We start from the raw sequence: 18,110 nt of genomic DNA, 5'->3' as shown, positions 1-18,110 counted from the left end.
TAGTCTAGCTGTATTTTCTCACCCTTACTGTGGGGAGCCTGCAGACATCAGAGGACTATTTTGTAAAGCCATGGGCCCCTGAGGTATTTGCAATTTAGTTCTTGGGACTATACTTTTGAAGAATTAATCCTGGACTGACTCAGTGACTAATTAGGTGGCCACCGACTCTTTCAAGAAAAGATTCTTGTGTTTCTGAAATGAAAAGCAGGCTGGGGGTTCCTGTGAGAATCTTCCTTGTCTTTAATAAAAGTGAGTCCCCCCTGGGAGTAGAAAGGTACTTCTGGCAGTTTGAGGACATCAATAAAAGCACTTGTTGTTTGGTGTGAGTGGAAGGACCCTAGACAGATAGAATGCTGAGAACTCTGGCCAGTCCCCTCCTTAGCCCTTGCTCCTGTTGCTTAAAACCAACAAACTAGTCTTCCTCCCTTGAGAGTCCACGTGAACCAGAAAGCTATCCTCATTCCCATAGGAAGAAATGTTCCATTTTCCAGAACCATCTGCCTCCACCTGGAGCATTCTTTAAACTGATCCCCACTCTCCTGTCCTGCCTGGTGTATTTGTCTCAAAAATGGCCTGTGGATGGTTAAACATCCCAGGATGCCCTCCTCCTGAGTTTCCTCCCAGGCCAGAGTTTTTATGTTATGCACTTTCTCAAGCTATACAAGCTGTGTTATTAGCCTTGGGGGCAGCACAGGGGAATCGTTAGGAGCTTTTTAATGAGTTTCGTTGTGAAAGCCAGACAATCAGAAGTCAGAAGTGAACTGTCAGAATGAGCATCGGATAAAATTCAGGTTTAATGTGGAGATGCAGCTGTTGCTATAGCAACCAGTCCTCCACTCTCTCCCTTGAAATAGAAAATAAACAGAAAGCAAGAAAAGTAATCCAAGTTTTGGTTTCTGGGAAGGAGCAAGACGCTGATAGCAGAAAGGGGATGTGCCTGCATGTTCTGTGCTAAGCCAGAGCAATAGCAGTAGTCTCTAATTAAAGCCCTAGTCATTCGGCCTAGTAGGCCACGCCTGTTTCCCCCAGGAATCTTCTCAGACACATTCAGATTTACATCACTGGTCCTTTGCCCTTGTCCTGAATGCTAAGAGTCTGAGCCATGCAGCTTGACTTGTGGATTATTTGCTAAGCTCCATTCATTTCCAAGTAGGACATGATTTCTTGAAGGCAAAGGCTCTGATTTATATTGTTTATTTAGCTTTAACACACAGCAGAAAGCGCAGTGTTCAGAGACTGATAAAGGGTGCTCAGGAAAGGCTGAGAGTTAGACTCCATCAAGAAGAAACTGTGCTGGGCACAGTGCAGAAGAATGAATGGAGGTGGGGGAAGAATGAAAGAATGGGGCAGGAGGAAGAATGAGTGAATGGAGGTGGGGGAAGAATGAATGAATGGGGTAGGAAGAAGAATGAGTGAATGGAGGTGGGGGAAGAATGAATGAATGGAGATAGGAGACGAATGAATGGAGGTGGGGGAATGAATGGATGGAAGTTGGGGGATGAGTGAATGGAGGTGAGGAAGAATGAATGAATGGAGGCAGGGGGAAGAATGAATGAATGAGGTAGGGGGAAGAATGAATAATGGATGTCGGAGGGGGAAAGAGTCATAGTAAAACCATGCATAGATTTTTTTTTTAGTCACACAAATTTGAATTCAAAGTCTTATTGGGTATCTGTCCAACAATGATGCCTATAGTCATGCAGCAAAAGCAAAAGGCATGTGATATGCCAGGATGTCCCCAGTTAGGCTGAGAGACAGCCCAGTGGATAATTGTACTGAATGACCTGCATGTAGGCAAAATACTCATACACATAAAAATAAAATCAGCAAACATAACAACGACAACAACAATAGTAAATGCTCCCAGAAACTCTGCTCACAGGGATCCTCAGCTGGAGATGGCTCAATGTTGGTCTGAGGTAGGATGAATGAATAAGCCAACACAATGCCCCTGTATGATAGAGTTCATAGCATGAAAAAAAGCTCTTCAATGATACAGAACACTGTGAATTATTCTCATCTATATTATTTGTGGTTATTGAAGTCACACAAAAGAATATACCCTACATGGTCCATTGTTTAAGAACTTCAAGTCCACCTGATTGGCTTATAGTCAACCCAGTATGGCATTGCTTTTTTATGGGTGGGGAGGTGGTTAGTGGCAGAGAGCTCTGATTGGGGTGACTGGAGCTGGCAGTGCTGCTCGCCGATGGGAGTAGTGGCTATCCAATCATGAAATGGGATAATGTTGACACAGGTTGAGCATCCCTGATTCAGAAACCTGAAGTCTGAGATGCTCCAGGATGCTAAATGTCTTGAGCATCAGTTTGATAGACCACACATGGAAAATCTCATACCATGAGACATTGTTTCACGTCTACAGTTATTAAAAATACAGGATTATTGTCTTAACTTTGGATGATGAACAACATGACAAACAAGGCAAACAGATGGGAGAAAAGTGCTTTCTTCAGTTTACTTGTTACAGACTGTCATGGAAGAAGCCAGGATAGAAATTCAAGGCAGGAACCTGGAGATAGAACTGAAGGAGGCCATGAAGGAGGGAGCAGCACTGGCTGGCTTTCAGGCTCTCTCTCAACTACTTCCCTTATACACCCAGGACCACCTTCCCAGGGGTGACAACACCCACATTTCTCTATTAGTTAAGAATATGCTCCCACAGACGCACCACAGACACACCCACAGAGGCAACACACAGACACACCACAGGCACACCCACAATACATCCATACACCCACAGATAACACAGACACACCCACATACCCACAGACACACCACAAACACACCCACAGACACACCCACAGACACAACACACAGACACATCCACAGACACAATACACAGACACACCCACAGACATACCACACAGACACACCCACAGACACACCACAGACACATCCACAGACACAACACACAGACACAACACACAGACACATCCACAGACACAACACACAGACACATCCACAGACACAACACACAGACACATCCACAGACACACCACAGACACCTCCACAGACACACCCACAGACACAACACACAGACACACCACAGGCACACCCACAGACACATCCATACACCCACAGATAACACAGACACTCCCACATACCTACAGACACACCACAAACACACCCACAGACACACCACAGACACAACATACAGACACATCCACAGACACAACACACAGACACATCCACAGACACAACACACAGACACATCCACAGACACACCACAGACACACCCACAGACACAACACACAGACACATCCACAGACACAACACACAGACTCATCCACAGACACACAGACACACCATAAACACATGCACAGACAACACGGACACACCCACAGACCAATATGATAGAAGGTCCCTCTCTGGTGTCCCGAGCTCCTGTCAACTAAGCAGCACCAATGCCTTCAGCCTACTTGTACTAGATGTACATGAAAGATCAGTGAATATCCTACTCAACACACAGACTGACATACTGGGCCCTCCACGGATGTCATTATGGAGATGCAGATAGTCTAGAATTCATGGAAGCCATACCCTTGGTCCCTGTACTGATTTCACAGGATCACTGTGATCTGTCAGTGCTGAGTCTGTGACATGCAGTCACTGGTAAGGAGAGGGAAGGGGAGGTCACTGGGAGAGGGCTGTTTCAGGGGTTGAGCTGTTTCAGAGGTCCAGGATTCCAGATGCTACTCTGGCCTTCCTTCCCATCTTTTCTGTTGTCTCGGCAGTGTTCACTCACCGGCCTGGCTGCCCAGGGCTTTCTCTGGTTATTTATTTGCTACTTTACTTTGTATTTCATCACAGCCCTCTTGCTTCTCCTTCCGTGGCCCCTGGCAGAGGCTGGCGACTGTTGGCCTTTCTCATGGCGTTTCTTCTACCCAGTCTGTCTTCTTTTGAGTCGGTCACATCTTTTTTAATTATCCCCAGTGCCATCCACATAGTGGGTGCTTTCTTCGGTTCTGTTGCTTTACTGAAACCCAGGCTGGGCAGCACAGGGTCCTGGCATGGTGCTGTGGGCTGACTCAAGCTGAGCTAAGTTTCTATTCAGGGCCTGCAGTTTCCTGGTAGGCCTGGCAGGCTTGTCAAGGGCCACAGTTTTCCTTACCATCTTGGAGCCACGAGGCTTCTGGGTAAAAGTGTCTGGCCAAGAGACACAGGCTTTCATTTTTCAGAAAGGAAACCCTTCCCAAGTGATGGAAAAAAAGCTTTTGCTCAGTGACTAATAATATAAACACAGACAAGATTTCTGGGCTTATAAATAACCAGTTGTAAAAAGTGCTCAAGAGAAGCAGCCCATTTTTGTGAGAAGAATGGTCACAAAGATGTGTGCCACTTCTCCGTTAGCGACCTTAATCATGGGTGAGGAGCCTCAGGCCTAGGACCCAGAATCCAGTCATTCCTTAGTCTGATTCCCAAGTCCTTAACCTTAGCTATCATGAATACCAGGCTCTGCTGGAAAACGTAATAGATGATCTGTGGTTCCTTCCTGCTTGAAGACCCTGAGCGTCTAGGGTAACGGTGGCATGGTACAAAGTACCACGTTGGCAAGGAAAGTCTTAGGGCAGTCTTTCCTTGAGAGGTAGGGGAACAAGTTATTTAAGCACTGAGGCACAGTGCTGAGGTCAGCTCACTGATTCTGTCCCCCCAAACTCTGCTGGCTTCATTGCTTGATGAGAGTCAGGCCAGAGGGATTGGTGTACGGAGGGTAACAGGCTGAGCTTTGATCCTGAAGACTGATTGTGTTGTCTAGCCCAGCCCTACCTGGGTTCTCTGTAATCATAATGACTGTTCTGAGCCTTGCTATATACCAAGTGTTCCTCTCTACAAAATAAAAAGGCTTAAAGGACCACATCCACATGCTATCATTCACGCAAAATGCCTCTTAGCACAGGGCTGGCACATAGGCCTACGGTACTCAATGCTGTTGTTAAGTAACAACTGGAGGCTTCAGCAGCCTCCCTGACAGGCCATTATGTTCTTCAAATGCAGAATTCTCTTTGGCAGCTAGTTCATCTCATGTGATATTCAAACACTGGCTGTGAACCTGGCCTGCCTCCTATGGAGGGTGCAAATGTTGTCTTGCAGCCAGGCCTGGGCACAGGGAGAGTTCTGTGGCCCTGCTCATGGCCCATGACAACAAGGGGGTATCTCATGTAGATACCATTGCAGGCATCCAGTGTTTCCTGTACTGGGCTGAGAGCCCTTTCTCTGAGTGTGAGTAGGGATTTAGAGGTGTCCTGGTTCACCTGCAGAACCGGAGAGAAAAGCCTGCTGTCCAAAGGCAGCCAAGCCCAGGTGTGAGAATTTTCCGTATAGTCCATCTGTTTAGTCACCAGGTCCTTTTTTTCCCCCCAGAGTTCCTTGCAGGATCCATGCTCCAGGGAACAGAGTCTTTGCAGCTGTCTGCTTCTCAGGCACTTGGCAATGGAGTGACAGGGAAGGGCTGGAAGCCAGTGAGGCTGTAGTGGGGTGACGCAGGTGGAGGGACCCAGGCAGAGTGTCAGGCTGTGCCAGTAGAAGTTGCTTAGTGAAGTACCTGTCAGCTAAGCCGTGCTGAAGTGTACAATTGAAAAGGGAGGAGCCAGCCTCTGAAGGTCCTGTCTGCGGGAGGTGTGCACCCGATATTCAGATGAGTCTCAATCACCTTTAAGGATGCTCCGGTGTCAGGAATGTGAGGGGCTTATTTGTGCGTGTGCATGTGTGTGCATGCGCACGTGTGTCAACACACTTTTTTCTTCCTTCTTCCTACCTTAAAAAACCAAAACAACAACAACAACAACCTAGGATGTAAGCTGCTTCCCGAGGGCATGCATATCGTTCACGTTTGCAGCCTGTACCGCATGTCCCAAGGCCACCTTCCTACTTCCTAGAGTTTAGAGTTAATGAAAAGTCCAATCCAGGATGAAATCCTGGTAGGAGCCCAGGAGGCTGGGTACAGAGAGAGGCCAGCAGACTTCCAAGAAGTCAGCCAGTTTTATCTGGCTGCCCCCTTTCCCTCCCTCTACTTTCCTACTGCCGCCTTGCCTTCCTCTTCATTTTATCAGAGAGAGTTGGCTGGACTGGCAGGAGCCAAAGAGGAACTGGTGGGGAGGGTGACCCTTTAGAAGCCAGAGACAAGGTGTGGGAGGGGAGGGAGCCCAGGCCGCAGGCAGGCAGATTCCAGTTCACCTCAGTTGCTCATTGAATGTGCGTGTTTGTCTCAGTGCCAGACCTTGGGGGTCCAATAATATTAAGATAAACAATAACAACCAAGGTTCTGGAAGGCTGTGCGTTCAGGCTTCGTTCTGAGCATCTACCATCCTGTTATCCCTCCGGTCTCCCAACAGTCCTAAGAAATACTTTCTAAGTTCATTCCCATTTTGCATTTGATGTAACAGAAACCCAGAGAAGGTAAGCAACTTCCAGGAGTCACACAGCCAGCAAGGTCAGGATGTTAGGTTTTAACTCTCCCAGCTCAAGCTCCGCAACCAGGCGGAGGAAAATGGATATGTAACCAGGAAATAAGGTACGATGAGGCCAGGGTAGGCCAGGGATGTAAGGGGCTGGTGACGGCATGTGATGTGCAGATGAGTCTGAACGAAGGCTCTGTCGATGAACGCCTGGCCAGGATAGGTAGGGGTGAGGCAGTGGGAGAGCAGGGAAGCGGAGGCAGCACCGTGTGTGTAAATGTGAGAAACGTGAATGACTGGCAGCTCTTTCTGTGTTGTTGGACATTGAAGTGGGCAGGAATGGTCAGACCTGATAAGGTAGAGGTCGGCAGAAGGAGAGGTCTGGGGTTCCCTCTGCATCTTCTAGGAAGGATGTACTTCCAGACAGTTAAAGGCATCTTACATGACAGCCTGAATTAAGGCTCTGTGGTGGTGGACTGAGTGGCTGAAGTGGACCGAGTAACTAGAATCTTCTCTCTTCCTTGCCTTTTTTCCTCGGCTTCTGTGTTGCCCTTGGGTGTCTGTGTGGGACTGCAATTTAAACCTAACAGCTGGAGAACAGTTGGAGAGAGGGCCTTGACAAACATTATGGATAAAAGATACCCATGGTAGGTGGAGGTCGGCTGAGAAGGGACTGGGCTGCAGGCGGGGGCACTCAGCTCCAGAGGGCTGCAGGGGTCCTGACTCCATTCCAGGTTTGGCTCTGGGGCTCCCTGGTCATGTCTGAAACCAGACTAAGTTGGTTCTGGCCAGCTGTTTAGGAGACCTCCTCCTTGAGTGGACCTCACATGATCTCAGCAGGAGTAACTGGCCAGACTCCATAGCCTTACAACCACCATAGGCCATCCTCATCGGGTTCTTTCCTGAATGGTAAAGTCTCAGATATTCCATGGGGGTGTGTTGTAAGTTTGAAATGGGTGAAATGGCTCTAAGAAGGGCCATCAGATTGTGTCAGATGAGAGGAAGTACACTAAGGTGTGTATGGAAACTGGCGAGTTCAAATGAGCAAAGAGATAACGGGATGGGTGCCACAGAAGCTTTGTCAGTGATATGGTACCCTGTCTGCATCAGATGTTGATGGGTAGCAGCAGCAGCAGCAGCATGTGTGTGTGTGTGTGTGTGTGTGTGTGTGTGTGTGTGTGTGCATCTTTGAAGTGCATGTTGTACACGTGAGCTATGATGGATGCAGAGGTCAATGAACAACCTCTGCTGTCAGTACTCCAGCTCCTCCTTGTTCCTAACAGTCTCTTATTTGGTGCTTTTGGAGCTTCTGGGGACTCTCCTTGTCTCTGCCTCCCAGTCCCCACATAGGAACACTGGGATCATGCATGGGAGCACTGGGATCATGCATGGGAGCACTGGGATCATGCATGGGAGCACTGGGATCATGCATGGGAGCACTGGGATCATGCTTAGGACCACTGGGATCATGCTAGGACCACTGGGATCATGTTTAGGAGCACTGGGATCATGTTTAGGAGCACTGGGATCATGCATGGGAGCACTGAGATCATGCATGGGAGCACTGGGATCATGCATGAGAGCACTGGGATCATGCTTAGGACCACTGGGATCATGTTTAGGACCACTGGGATCATGTTTAGGAGCACTGGGATCATGTTTAGGAGCACTGGGATCATGTTTAGGAGCACTGGGATCATGTTTAGGAGCACTGGGATCATGCATGGGAGCACTGAGATCACAGACCCGTCATGCTGCTATGTTTGACTTTTGCTTGGTTTTTAGGTTTCTGAACTCAGGTCCTCACATCCAGGCAGCAAAGGGTTCATCTTCTGAGAGGTCTCCACAGCCCTATACTTGTGTTTGTTAATTCCCTTCTCTCCACAGAGAACTAAGCAGGGGTGGGAGGGCACTGGGGAGAGATGATCTTGTTAATGAGAGTGGGGTCTGCAGGAAAGACCCAGGTATGTTTCCCTCAACTGTACAAGATGGGTGTAGGGACAGAGTGAAGCCACCATTGTCCCAAGCCCCCCTGATGTTGAATGCTCAGACTCGCAACCTGTTCCCTGAGCCCCATCCGGCTCAGTGGCATCTCCATGGTCTTCCTGGCTCTTTCTCTGCAGTCTGCCGTCCTCATGCCTGCTGGATAACAGTGTTTGTTTATTTCTCTTCCCGCCCCTCCACAGTGTTTGAGAACAAAGATAAGATTGTGATCATCATGGAATATGCCAGCAAAGGAGAGCTGTATGATTACATCAGTGAGCGCAGGCGCCTCAGCGAGAGGGAGACCAGACACTTCTTCCGGCAGATTGTGTCTGCCGTGCATTACTGTCACAAGGTACGACCTGGCCTGCAACTTCGAGCGTAGACTCGTTATAGCTTTAATATTATAAAAGCCTTGGTTAGTTCATTGTGACATGTGTGGAGATGTTACAGACTAGGATGAGAAAAAAAATTCTCCCTATTCAAATCCCATGTGTGTGTGTGTGTGTACATGAGGCCTAAGGTCATTGTCAGGTATCCCCCGTCACTTCCCACCTTGTCTTAGAGACAGGATCTCTCACTGAATCTGGAGCTTGCCAGTTCCACGGGGCTGGCTTGCCAGTGAGCCCTCAGGTGCTGCCTGTCTCTGTAGATCAGCGTTAGGGTGATGGATGTGCACACCCACAACCTTTGGTTGGCCTCTTTGTGGACATGAGAGACACTCATGATCAGACCACGCAGCCTTCTGTGACTCCACCTTAAGTAATGCTGGAGAGCACCACAGACAACTTCCGTTGTTTGAAGTGTGTGAATTTGTGGGTTGTGTATGAATGGGATGTTCTTAGGCTTGTTCCATCTTCTTATGACAGTCAGGAATGTGACCACGTGAAACAAATGTCTCGCAGTATTTCATTTAAAGCCAAACAGAGTCGGCTTTCCTGTGCTCCACATCTCTCCTCTGGGAGATGTGTTTTGGGGGGCATTTCGGAACCTCCGGACACCTCCTGAGAGCTCGGACTAGCAAAGGCAGTAGTACGAATACTTGTCATCTCTCTCCAAGTTGGTGGTTGTGGAGACATTAGAAGCTGTCAAACGGAAAGGAAAACAAACTGAAAGAACCAGCTACAGGCATGTTCGATATAGCAGCTTTCTCCGCAGAAGCCATTTACACAGCGGGGAATGCTGGGAACCCACTCCCCCACCCCACATCCAACACGGTCCCCAAGCACTCTTTCTGTCCACCCACCCCAGAACCTTCTCCGCAGCCCATTGGTGTCCTTTCCCTTCAGCTGGCTGGCTGCTCTCAAGTCCAGTCCCAAATTGGCCAGAGTGTGCCTGAATGAAAAGGTCACACGACATAACAGTTCCCAGTGGCTCTGGTCTCATTGGCCTGCACCCTTTTCATCAGCCCTGAGTCCTGCGGAGTGGAGAGGGACTTTCAAGTCTTTCCAGCTGGCTGCTTAGGAAGTATCTAAGACAAAGCTTTAGGAGACTGGGTCAGGCCTCTTTCCAGCATGAGGGATGCAGGCAGACAGGCAGGCAGGCAGGCAGGCAGGCTGTCCCTGGGGCCCAGTGCTCCGAGGCACCAGCTGAGATGTCTGCTGTGTCCCTGGGACCCTGTCTCAGACACAGTGGAATTACATTCCCACAAAGAATCCCCCTGCTGGTTTACAGGCTCTGGGGGGAGAATGGATTCCAGTCATTTTTCCGTTAACCACACAGAAAGTGACTAATGCTCTCCTGTCGCTGGTTGCTGTCTGGGGAGCATCCTGACAGCGAGAGCAGGCCTGAAGGATGGAGGTGAAGACCACCGGGGCTGGCTGGTGCATTGCTTTCATCTGTCAGACTTGTTCCCAGTGCCCGGCCTCCCCTGCCCCCTCCCCAGAGCTCTCTTGTCTGTCATCTCACACGCTCCTGCTCTGGCTCCTGCTCCTGCTCAGTTCTTCCGTTTCCTCATTGCAGAATGGTGTGGTCCACCGGGACTTGAAGCTGGAGAACATACTGCTTGATGACAACTGCAACATTAAGGTAAAACTCAGCCGCGGTGTGGGTATGGCGGGTGGGCGTGGCGGGTGGGCGTGGCTCCTCATAGCCCGGATCTGACACAGCCGCTCCCTCTGCTGGTTGGTGGGCTCTGGGAAAGACTCTCATCAATAGGCGTATCCAAACAGTTTAATTTAGCAGGCATTACTGAGTCCCCTACAACCTGCCAGACTCTCTTCTCCCTGCTGGGACAATGACTGGCACACAGTCCCTGTCCTCAGGAAGCTCACAATCTGGAATTCTTACCACAAAAGTAACACACATATTTCATAGGTGTTTTAGTTCCCATGTGCTTAGTACTTTCATAAATGGCTCTTTCAGGCAGCATGTGAAATGGGCACTGTTCATCTTATAACTCACGTGTACATAGGGAAACTGAAGCACAGAAAAATCAGATAACATATCTGTAGCAACAGTAATTGGTATATAAGTTCATACCACTATGCAGAATGTGCTAGAAGGGCCCCAGATTATTTTAAACCTAGAAGTCGCCTCACTTTTTTTTTTTTTTTTTTTGAGGTAGCATCTCATGTAGCCCAGGCTGGTTTCGAACTTGCTATGTAGCTGAGGAGGACCTTGAGCAGATGGTCCGCCTCGCTTTACCTCCTTAGTGCTGAGACTACTGGCAAACAATTCAAAGCCGACTTAGAAGCCTTGCCCTAGCTGCCGTGCTGTGACTTCCCACCCCATATCTCTGCTTCTTCCTCCTCACCCTCTCACACTTCAACCAACTATGGAATTGAGAGCTGGGTAAAAATGGTGGTAGTTCAAAAAGGGCGGGTTGGGAGCTGGAGAGATGGCTCAGCAATTAAGACCGTTTGCTGTTCTTCTAAAGAATCTTGTGTTTAGTTCATAGCGGCCATGTTGGGGTGCCACCCATGACTCCAGGGGATCCTACACCCTCTCCTGGCCTCTGAGGACACCTGGCCTCACAAGTGCACAGGTCCACATACCAGACACACGTACCTACGCATAGTTAGAAATAAAAATCAATCTTAAAGAAAGGGCGAGTGAGTGATGGGGTTCACATTTATTTCTGACGGCTGCTGAAGCTGGAGAGCGCTCTAGAGGGCTCAAGGGCCTCCTTGGGAGCACTCTGAATGCCCCTTAGACCACGCCACAAAGTAAGCAAACACCATTTCAAAATAAATGGAGCTTGCTGTACGGGTTTCGTTATGAAATGGCCTCAGGACTGCCCACAAGAGCCCGCAACTGGACCCTCCCCAGACAAGGGATAGCAACAACTGCATGTCTTCCTCTTCAGTTGCTCCTGTTGTGTCAGTTAGTGGGTGTGTGGTGGACCACATCCTTACTTGGAAGGCTAGAGCTGTTGTAGGGTTTGTAGAACATGGCTGTCATGAGCATCCTTTGAGAGCAGTCCTTGAGAGACACATCCCCATGGCCTGCCACTCACGGAAGAGTTGACCTCAGTTACATATTTCTGTCCAGCCCACCGAGCCTGGTGAAAATGATGGGTTGAAACAGTTCTCCTTCAGAACAGGAAATGAAATCTCAAATCCCTTTTTGGCAAGTGGCTGGATTATTCTAGAAGGAGCACTAACTATCAAGTTCAAAATTTATGGATTGGGGATGTGTTTCAGATTTCAGATTTCACTTGCTAAAATTGGAAATTGTATTGACAGGGGGAAAAAAACCAAAAAGCCAACTTATGGGCTGTGGGGCTTCCCAGCTCCTTGACCTTGGAAAAAACCCACATAACCCAGTTCCTCCGGTTACAAAATACATAATAATAACAGCCACAGACTTGCTCTAGGTATTTTCTATGTTCAGAATTAAACTGTCAGAATCAACCATCTACAAATGAGTCCAGTCTAGGAGTAGAGGCTCTGGAGTTGGATGGCCCCAGGTTTGTGTGGTAGCCCTGTCTCTTGCTGATAGCAGGGTTCAGGGTAAATTCTCACCCACTGAACTTAGCTCTTCCTGTCAGGTAGGAAGAAGAGCTGTGTATTGTTTGTTTATTTTCCCCAGTCAATTTTTTCCTGAGAGTTTCTGTGAGCAATCCCCAGTTCTAGGTACCGACAATAAATGTGAAAGTAGCTAGAAATGCATTCAGAGGAGGTGGTGCTTAGCTGTGTCCATCCCAAGAGCTTGCCTAAGTCTAAGTGTCTGGCCCCTGCAGGAGGAAATGCATGGAAATCCAGAAGCTGGGAAAGTAGTTCTGGGATGGGGTGGTGGTTGGGCCTGCCTTCTAAGGGTTTCATATCATCTAATACTCTGTCCAGATTCTTCCTGCCATCTGTCGCCGGGAGCCCTCGGAACTAAATGTAGACTTTACAAGGTCTGGAATGTGAGCCTCTTGCCTGGGGATTGGGTTCTGTGGTACAGTGGGACCTCTTGGTCCCATGCTGTAGCCCCAGAAGTGATAAGGTGCATAGCTTCCTGTGGAGTCATAGAATTCCCTAATGGAGCAGAAGAATGGCCAGAATTCAGAGAGCAATTGTGTCGGGGACAATGGGGCAGCAGCCTGGAAGAACAGCTCATTTGTAAAACCCAAAGCAACAGAGAAGTGACTGTAGGGCATGGGGCTCCTGGGGACCAGGTTTTCCACCTGAGAGCCTCTGTTTTTGTAGCCAAGTAGCACACATAGTACTTAATTACAAAAGTCAACTTTGGTACTATATTTTTCTTTGTCTGTTTTCTTAGGAATCTCTGCTCCTGACATTGCCCAGTGTGGGAACGAGTGTGAGCATGTGTGTGTGCGCACACACACACATAATCAAATCTGTCCTTTTAACAAGTCTACAATCTCTTGTTGCAGAGATTTCAACTAAGACCTGATAGTCTAGTTGAAAGAACTTGTTGAGGGTCGATTTCCAGCCTAGACTGTCTAAGGGATGTGCCTGAGATCAGGAGTTTGTTGTCTTTCTTATCCCAGAGCATCTCCTGGTGCCTGGCACATGTAAGCATTATAACTGATTGATTTGTGGGCAAAGGAGCTCCTAGCCAGGATTAAAACTCACTCCCATGTTTGACTTCCAGGCAAACTCCATCCTCTCGCACCCACTTCCAAGGGTTTTAAAAATGTGTTTCAGCTGGTGCTGATTTGCCTTCCGGCTGCATGGGATCTGCTCTTCCTGACTCAGCACTTTGCAGATGCATATTTAGAAAGGACAGTTGCTGACAGAAGCAGTCATACACATGGCCACAAGCTGGCCTTCTGTGTGAATGAAAGGCCATCGCTGCCTGGCCTAGGGGGGCTGTGGGTACAAATGGACTACCAACCAACCGGATGTGAGTGGCAAGATCGATTAGGCTAAGGGCAGGAGGAGCGGTTGTCACATTGTGGGTCCACCTCTCCTGTGGCGGCGGGGGAGTCTCTAAAGATGCTTCTGGCTGGAATGTGTTAGATGTTGCTGCAGTTTTGGTGTGAGCCATGTGACTGGTTGCTCTTCCCTTCTCTGCCTTATGCTGATTTGCAGTGAGCACATCTGGTTTTGGAAATTATTTATCTGGCCACGGCAAGAGGGTGCGGCTTCTAAAAATATTCCCGCAGTCCAACGGCAGAAGGAATGAGCGCGATGCGCTTGCTGCCTTGGGTCGCATTCCACCCTCTGTGGAAGCGTGGACTAAAATAGCACCCAGCCTAGCATTAATTTGCAATTAATGAAAACGGGCCAGATTCACATCCCACTCTCTGGGAGAATGGAATGCTGACCATTCCCAGAGAAGGCTCCTGTAAAAGTGCCTCCCGGAAGAGGGCCAGGCGCCCTGGGTCAGCTGACCTCCTCTTGCAGGGCTGGGAATCTGCAGGGCTTTCAGAGCTCAGGAGAGAGGAACAGAGGGGAGATGATCTGCTGCCCCTGTGACAATGGAGGCATGGCTGCTGTGGATAAGAGAGCCGCTCTGAATGGCAGTGACAAGAAGAGATAGAAATCTTGGCAGCTTAGCAAGGCAAAGCTCGGCATCATGGACCTCTGGGCTTTGGAGTGTGAGAACTTTGTAGTCTTGCATTAACTACTTCATTTACCCATCAGGTGCGCCCGAGTGTGTATATGTGGGGCTATTTATATCACAGCATACCCGCGCTGCCTGAGGTCATTCTTCTATCCTTTCAGGAGCTGAATATCTAGTATAGAACATATCGCTTGATCATAAAATACTTAACCAAGTGTCAAATGCTATGTTGTTAGTCCTGTGCTGGGTGTTGGGGGACTCAGTGGGGGAGGGATGGCCAGGTCCCGCTTGTCTTGGCGCTCTGAGTCTGGTGGTCATTTAACTAGTAGTGACAACTAGTCACCAAATATTAAGAAGGCAAAGAAGATAAGGTGTGCCCCCCTCCCTGCAGTGGACTTGGGGTTTCAGTTGGGGCTGATACCAATAAACAAGAGTATGTGATGCACTTGTGCAATGAAGGAGGTGGATCAGGGTGGGGACGGCGCCTGGCAGTGCCGTTCAGTGAAGCTGGTCCAGAAAGACTCCTTTACATTGCCCTTGAACTCCTCAAATCTACAAAGCTTTCTCTGCCTTCCTGACCTTGGAACACACGGTTCCCTCTGTCTGGAATGCCCTTTCCATTCCCCCTTATCTGTCTATCCTCTAGGGGGTCTTCCTCCAGAGAGCTTTTCTTATCCCTTGGCAGACCAGATGCCCCTGTGCCATCTGGACGTGCTAAACAGGAAGGGGTGGGTCTGTCTAGCCAGATGGAGCTGAAAGCCTTTGAGGGGGAAGTGGTGACAGGCAGAGTTCTGAAGGCTGGGGAAGGGTCTGATGGGGAGGGATCTGATGATGAGCTTGCAGAGGGAAGGAAACCGAAGGACGAAAGCACACTTGCTGAACTCCTGCTGGAAGCCAGAGCCCTGGGCCAGACCTTCCATATGTTGTCTCCTTTCGTCTTTAGAATGTCCTCACCAGGGTGGGACCAAGTGCCTCATTTTTTTTTCCAGACAGGGAAATTCCTATAGCTCATCAGGAATGAGGCCGACTACAAACCTCTTCTTTGTTATTGCCAACCCCAAGATTTGCCCTGTCTCAGGGCCGGCCATCCGATAGGCCTTTCATATTCTCTTATCTTGAGTGCAAGTCTCTATCTGACTTGCAGACAGCTGCCCTAGGAGAGAACCTCAAGTGCTGATAGTGGCCAATGACCAGCTGAGAAAGTGCAACCACATAGGACACTGGAGATGTGTATGCAGCTAAGTGGTGCTGGGTGGGTGTTAGCATCCTTTGCTAGGTAGCTCTTGCCACACCCTCTATTAAGAGTTTCCCAGATTGCTCCCGGTTGGTGATTAATGGTCTCAAGAAGTAATTCTTCTGAAGATGAAAGCCAGTCGACTCCCTTTGTACGGCTCATTGTTCGGGTTGCTGCCCTCCTTCCGACTGCATAGGACGGTGGCTGTCAGAGTAAAGCCACAGTAATTAACTCCATGGCCGGAAAGGAGCGATGGAGTGTGTCTTCCTGCATGGAATTACTATCTTCCTGTAGTCACAGAAAGCCCATTTCCTGTGAACAATAACTCCCTTTGACATAGTGTTTAACAGCCAGGATGTCTCTGGGAAGGCTCCTTGGGCAAGACAGGTGCCTCAGTTTCTTCATCTGCCAAGAGGGAATAATAATAATAATAATAATAATAATAATAATAATATAAAGACCTTTCTCCAAGGGCTGTTGTGAGACCTGGCCACCGAGGTTTATGTAAGGCTCCTAGGCACTGACTGGCTCACAGCTGTGTTGCTGTGATCAATACAGCTCTTGCTCACTTGAGTTTGATTCTCACAGCACCCGGCAGTGCTGTCGTGGATCCGTTTCCTAGCAACTGAGACTCATAGATGTAGGAGTGTCACAGTTCTGTTATTGAAGGCCTGCTACACAGTAGACCTGGGGTTCACACTTGCCATGTGCTTGTTAACTTGGTTTCTCGACAGCCCTTCCTAGTGAACCACAGTGTCACAGTCAGCCATGTTTTTCAGGTAAAAGTCTCAGGCTCAAGAGGGCTGGAGTACAAGCGAAACCCCTGGGGTTCTTGTCATAATGCAGCTCTCCGCTCAGCAGGCCTGGGGCAGGGCCTGAGATTCTGCTTTCTAAGATGCTTTGAGATGCTCTGAGATGCTGATGATGCTGGCTCAAGGACCAGGCAGGAGTAAGGCTGGACTGACTGGCATGCCTCAGAACTGCAAAGAGATGGAGCCCCGATTGAGACTAGCGTACAATAGTTCTACCTGCCTTGGTTTTTCCTTCCCCCCCCCCCCGAATGCTGCCACTTACACTGGACATGCCCCTTTCATGCCTAGGTCAAGGTCACTTCTCTTGGCTCTGAGGTTGGACAAGAGTTCTGAGACCATTGTGTAGATAGACAGGTCATTATTATTATTATTATTATTACCGAGTAATGACAAAGTCTAAGTCCAGCCCTGATTCTTAGGGACTCCTAAGCCTCTGATCTTTGAGTGCAGGGCGCTTCCTCTAGACACCAGCATGGGCTGGCAGACATTCCTAATTATCCTTGTCATAAGCTTCCTTTGGTAGCAGTTAAAATCGACAAACTGGTACCTCCTTTTGCATCACCTGAGCTTCTTGTTCATAGTGACCTTGGGGTTAATTCTTTTTTGAGGATGCCAAAATGTGCATAATGTAACGTAAAACCTCCTGTACTTGGGTGTCTAGCACAGAGGCAGGAAGCATCCTCAGTGTTGTAGAACCATCCCAGCCCCCAGCTGCAGACCAGCAGCTCAACTCCGCACCTGGTTCTCCACGCCCATTAGGTTCTGGCTCCTTGCTTTTGCTTCTTTTCCCCCCAGGCCCTGACCATCACTACCATTCTCCTTTTTATGATTTGTCTGCTCTAGGGACCATATATAAATAGAAACGGACAATGAGTGTCTTTTGTGTGTGTGTGTGTGCCTGGCTTATCTCATATTGCACTTGGCTCCAGGGTTCAACTGGGTTGAAGTGGGGTTAATCCCACTGACACGTGAATGATCCCCTTGACCCCCAAATTTATCTTTTTCACTCTGATTTTCACTTAGCAGGGCACACTTCCAAAGGGGATGGAGAGTTACACAGACAGTCCAAATTAAACCCTTGAGATTTACCATCTTTGATGCCTTTCCGAGTGGAGGCTGAGCAGCAAGGTATATAGAATAAGGTCAGAGGGTGGTTCTGATCCAGTATGGGGCAGGGCAACAGTTTGGCAGCAGCAGCAGCAGCAACAACAACAACAACAACCAAACAAGCAAGAAAAATCAACCAATCAAACAAACAACCCCCACCCACCCCAAAACACAGTGAGGCCTCTTTCTCCAAAGCTTAACAGTGTAGCTAGCAAGAGCTACTCTAAAGGGCCTGGGGACGAACGGGCTTAAAGTCTGTCTTCTAAGATGCTATGAGGGGCTGATGATGCAGGCTGGAGGACCAGGTAGGAGAAGGTTTGCACTGACTGGCGTGTCTCCGTTAGAGTTCTGTATGAAATGGACTCAATGGATGGACCTGTCATCTTACAGAGTTGAGCATCTCGGGAGCCCTCATGTATCTTGTTGCTTTTCTTTGTGATCGTCAGCAAATCATCTTAGGACCCTGAGAGAGTCCTGAAGAGCAGTTTCCCTTCCCACCCTCCATTCAGGTCTCTTCCACATGGAGGCCAGTTCTAAGGTGCAATGATTTTGGCGTAGTTATGTTTAAATTTAGCCCTCACATGTTTTGTTGTTTTTTTT

The 18,110-nt window shown here is 48.7% G+C and overlaps 1 protein-coding gene across 1 annotated transcript in view; it reads left to right on the top strand.

Moving 5' to 3' along the window:
* The window catches only part of Nuak1 (NUAK family kinase 1), a 67,328-nt gene that overhangs the window by 38,984 nt on the left and 10,234 nt on the right, over positions 1-18,110 (top strand). Inside the window, exons 3-4 of the mRNA XM_021174448.3 lie at positions 8,603-8,754; positions 10,362-10,427. Coding sequence (XP_021030107.1) covers positions 8,603-8,754; positions 10,362-10,427 — 218 coding nt within the window. The remainder of the gene's footprint in view (positions 1-8,602; positions 8,755-10,361; positions 10,428-18,110) is intronic.

Source organism: Mus caroli, unplaced genomic scaffold (genome assembly GCF_978045245.1).
Source record: "Mus caroli unplaced genomic scaffold, Mus_caroli_1 scaffold_9, whole genome shotgun sequence".
Taxonomy (NCBI): Eukaryota; Metazoa; Chordata; class Mammalia; order Rodentia; family Muridae; genus Mus; species Mus caroli.
The sequence above is the reverse complement of the archived record's forward strand: the minus strand, read 5'-3'. Positions and strand labels throughout refer to the sequence as shown.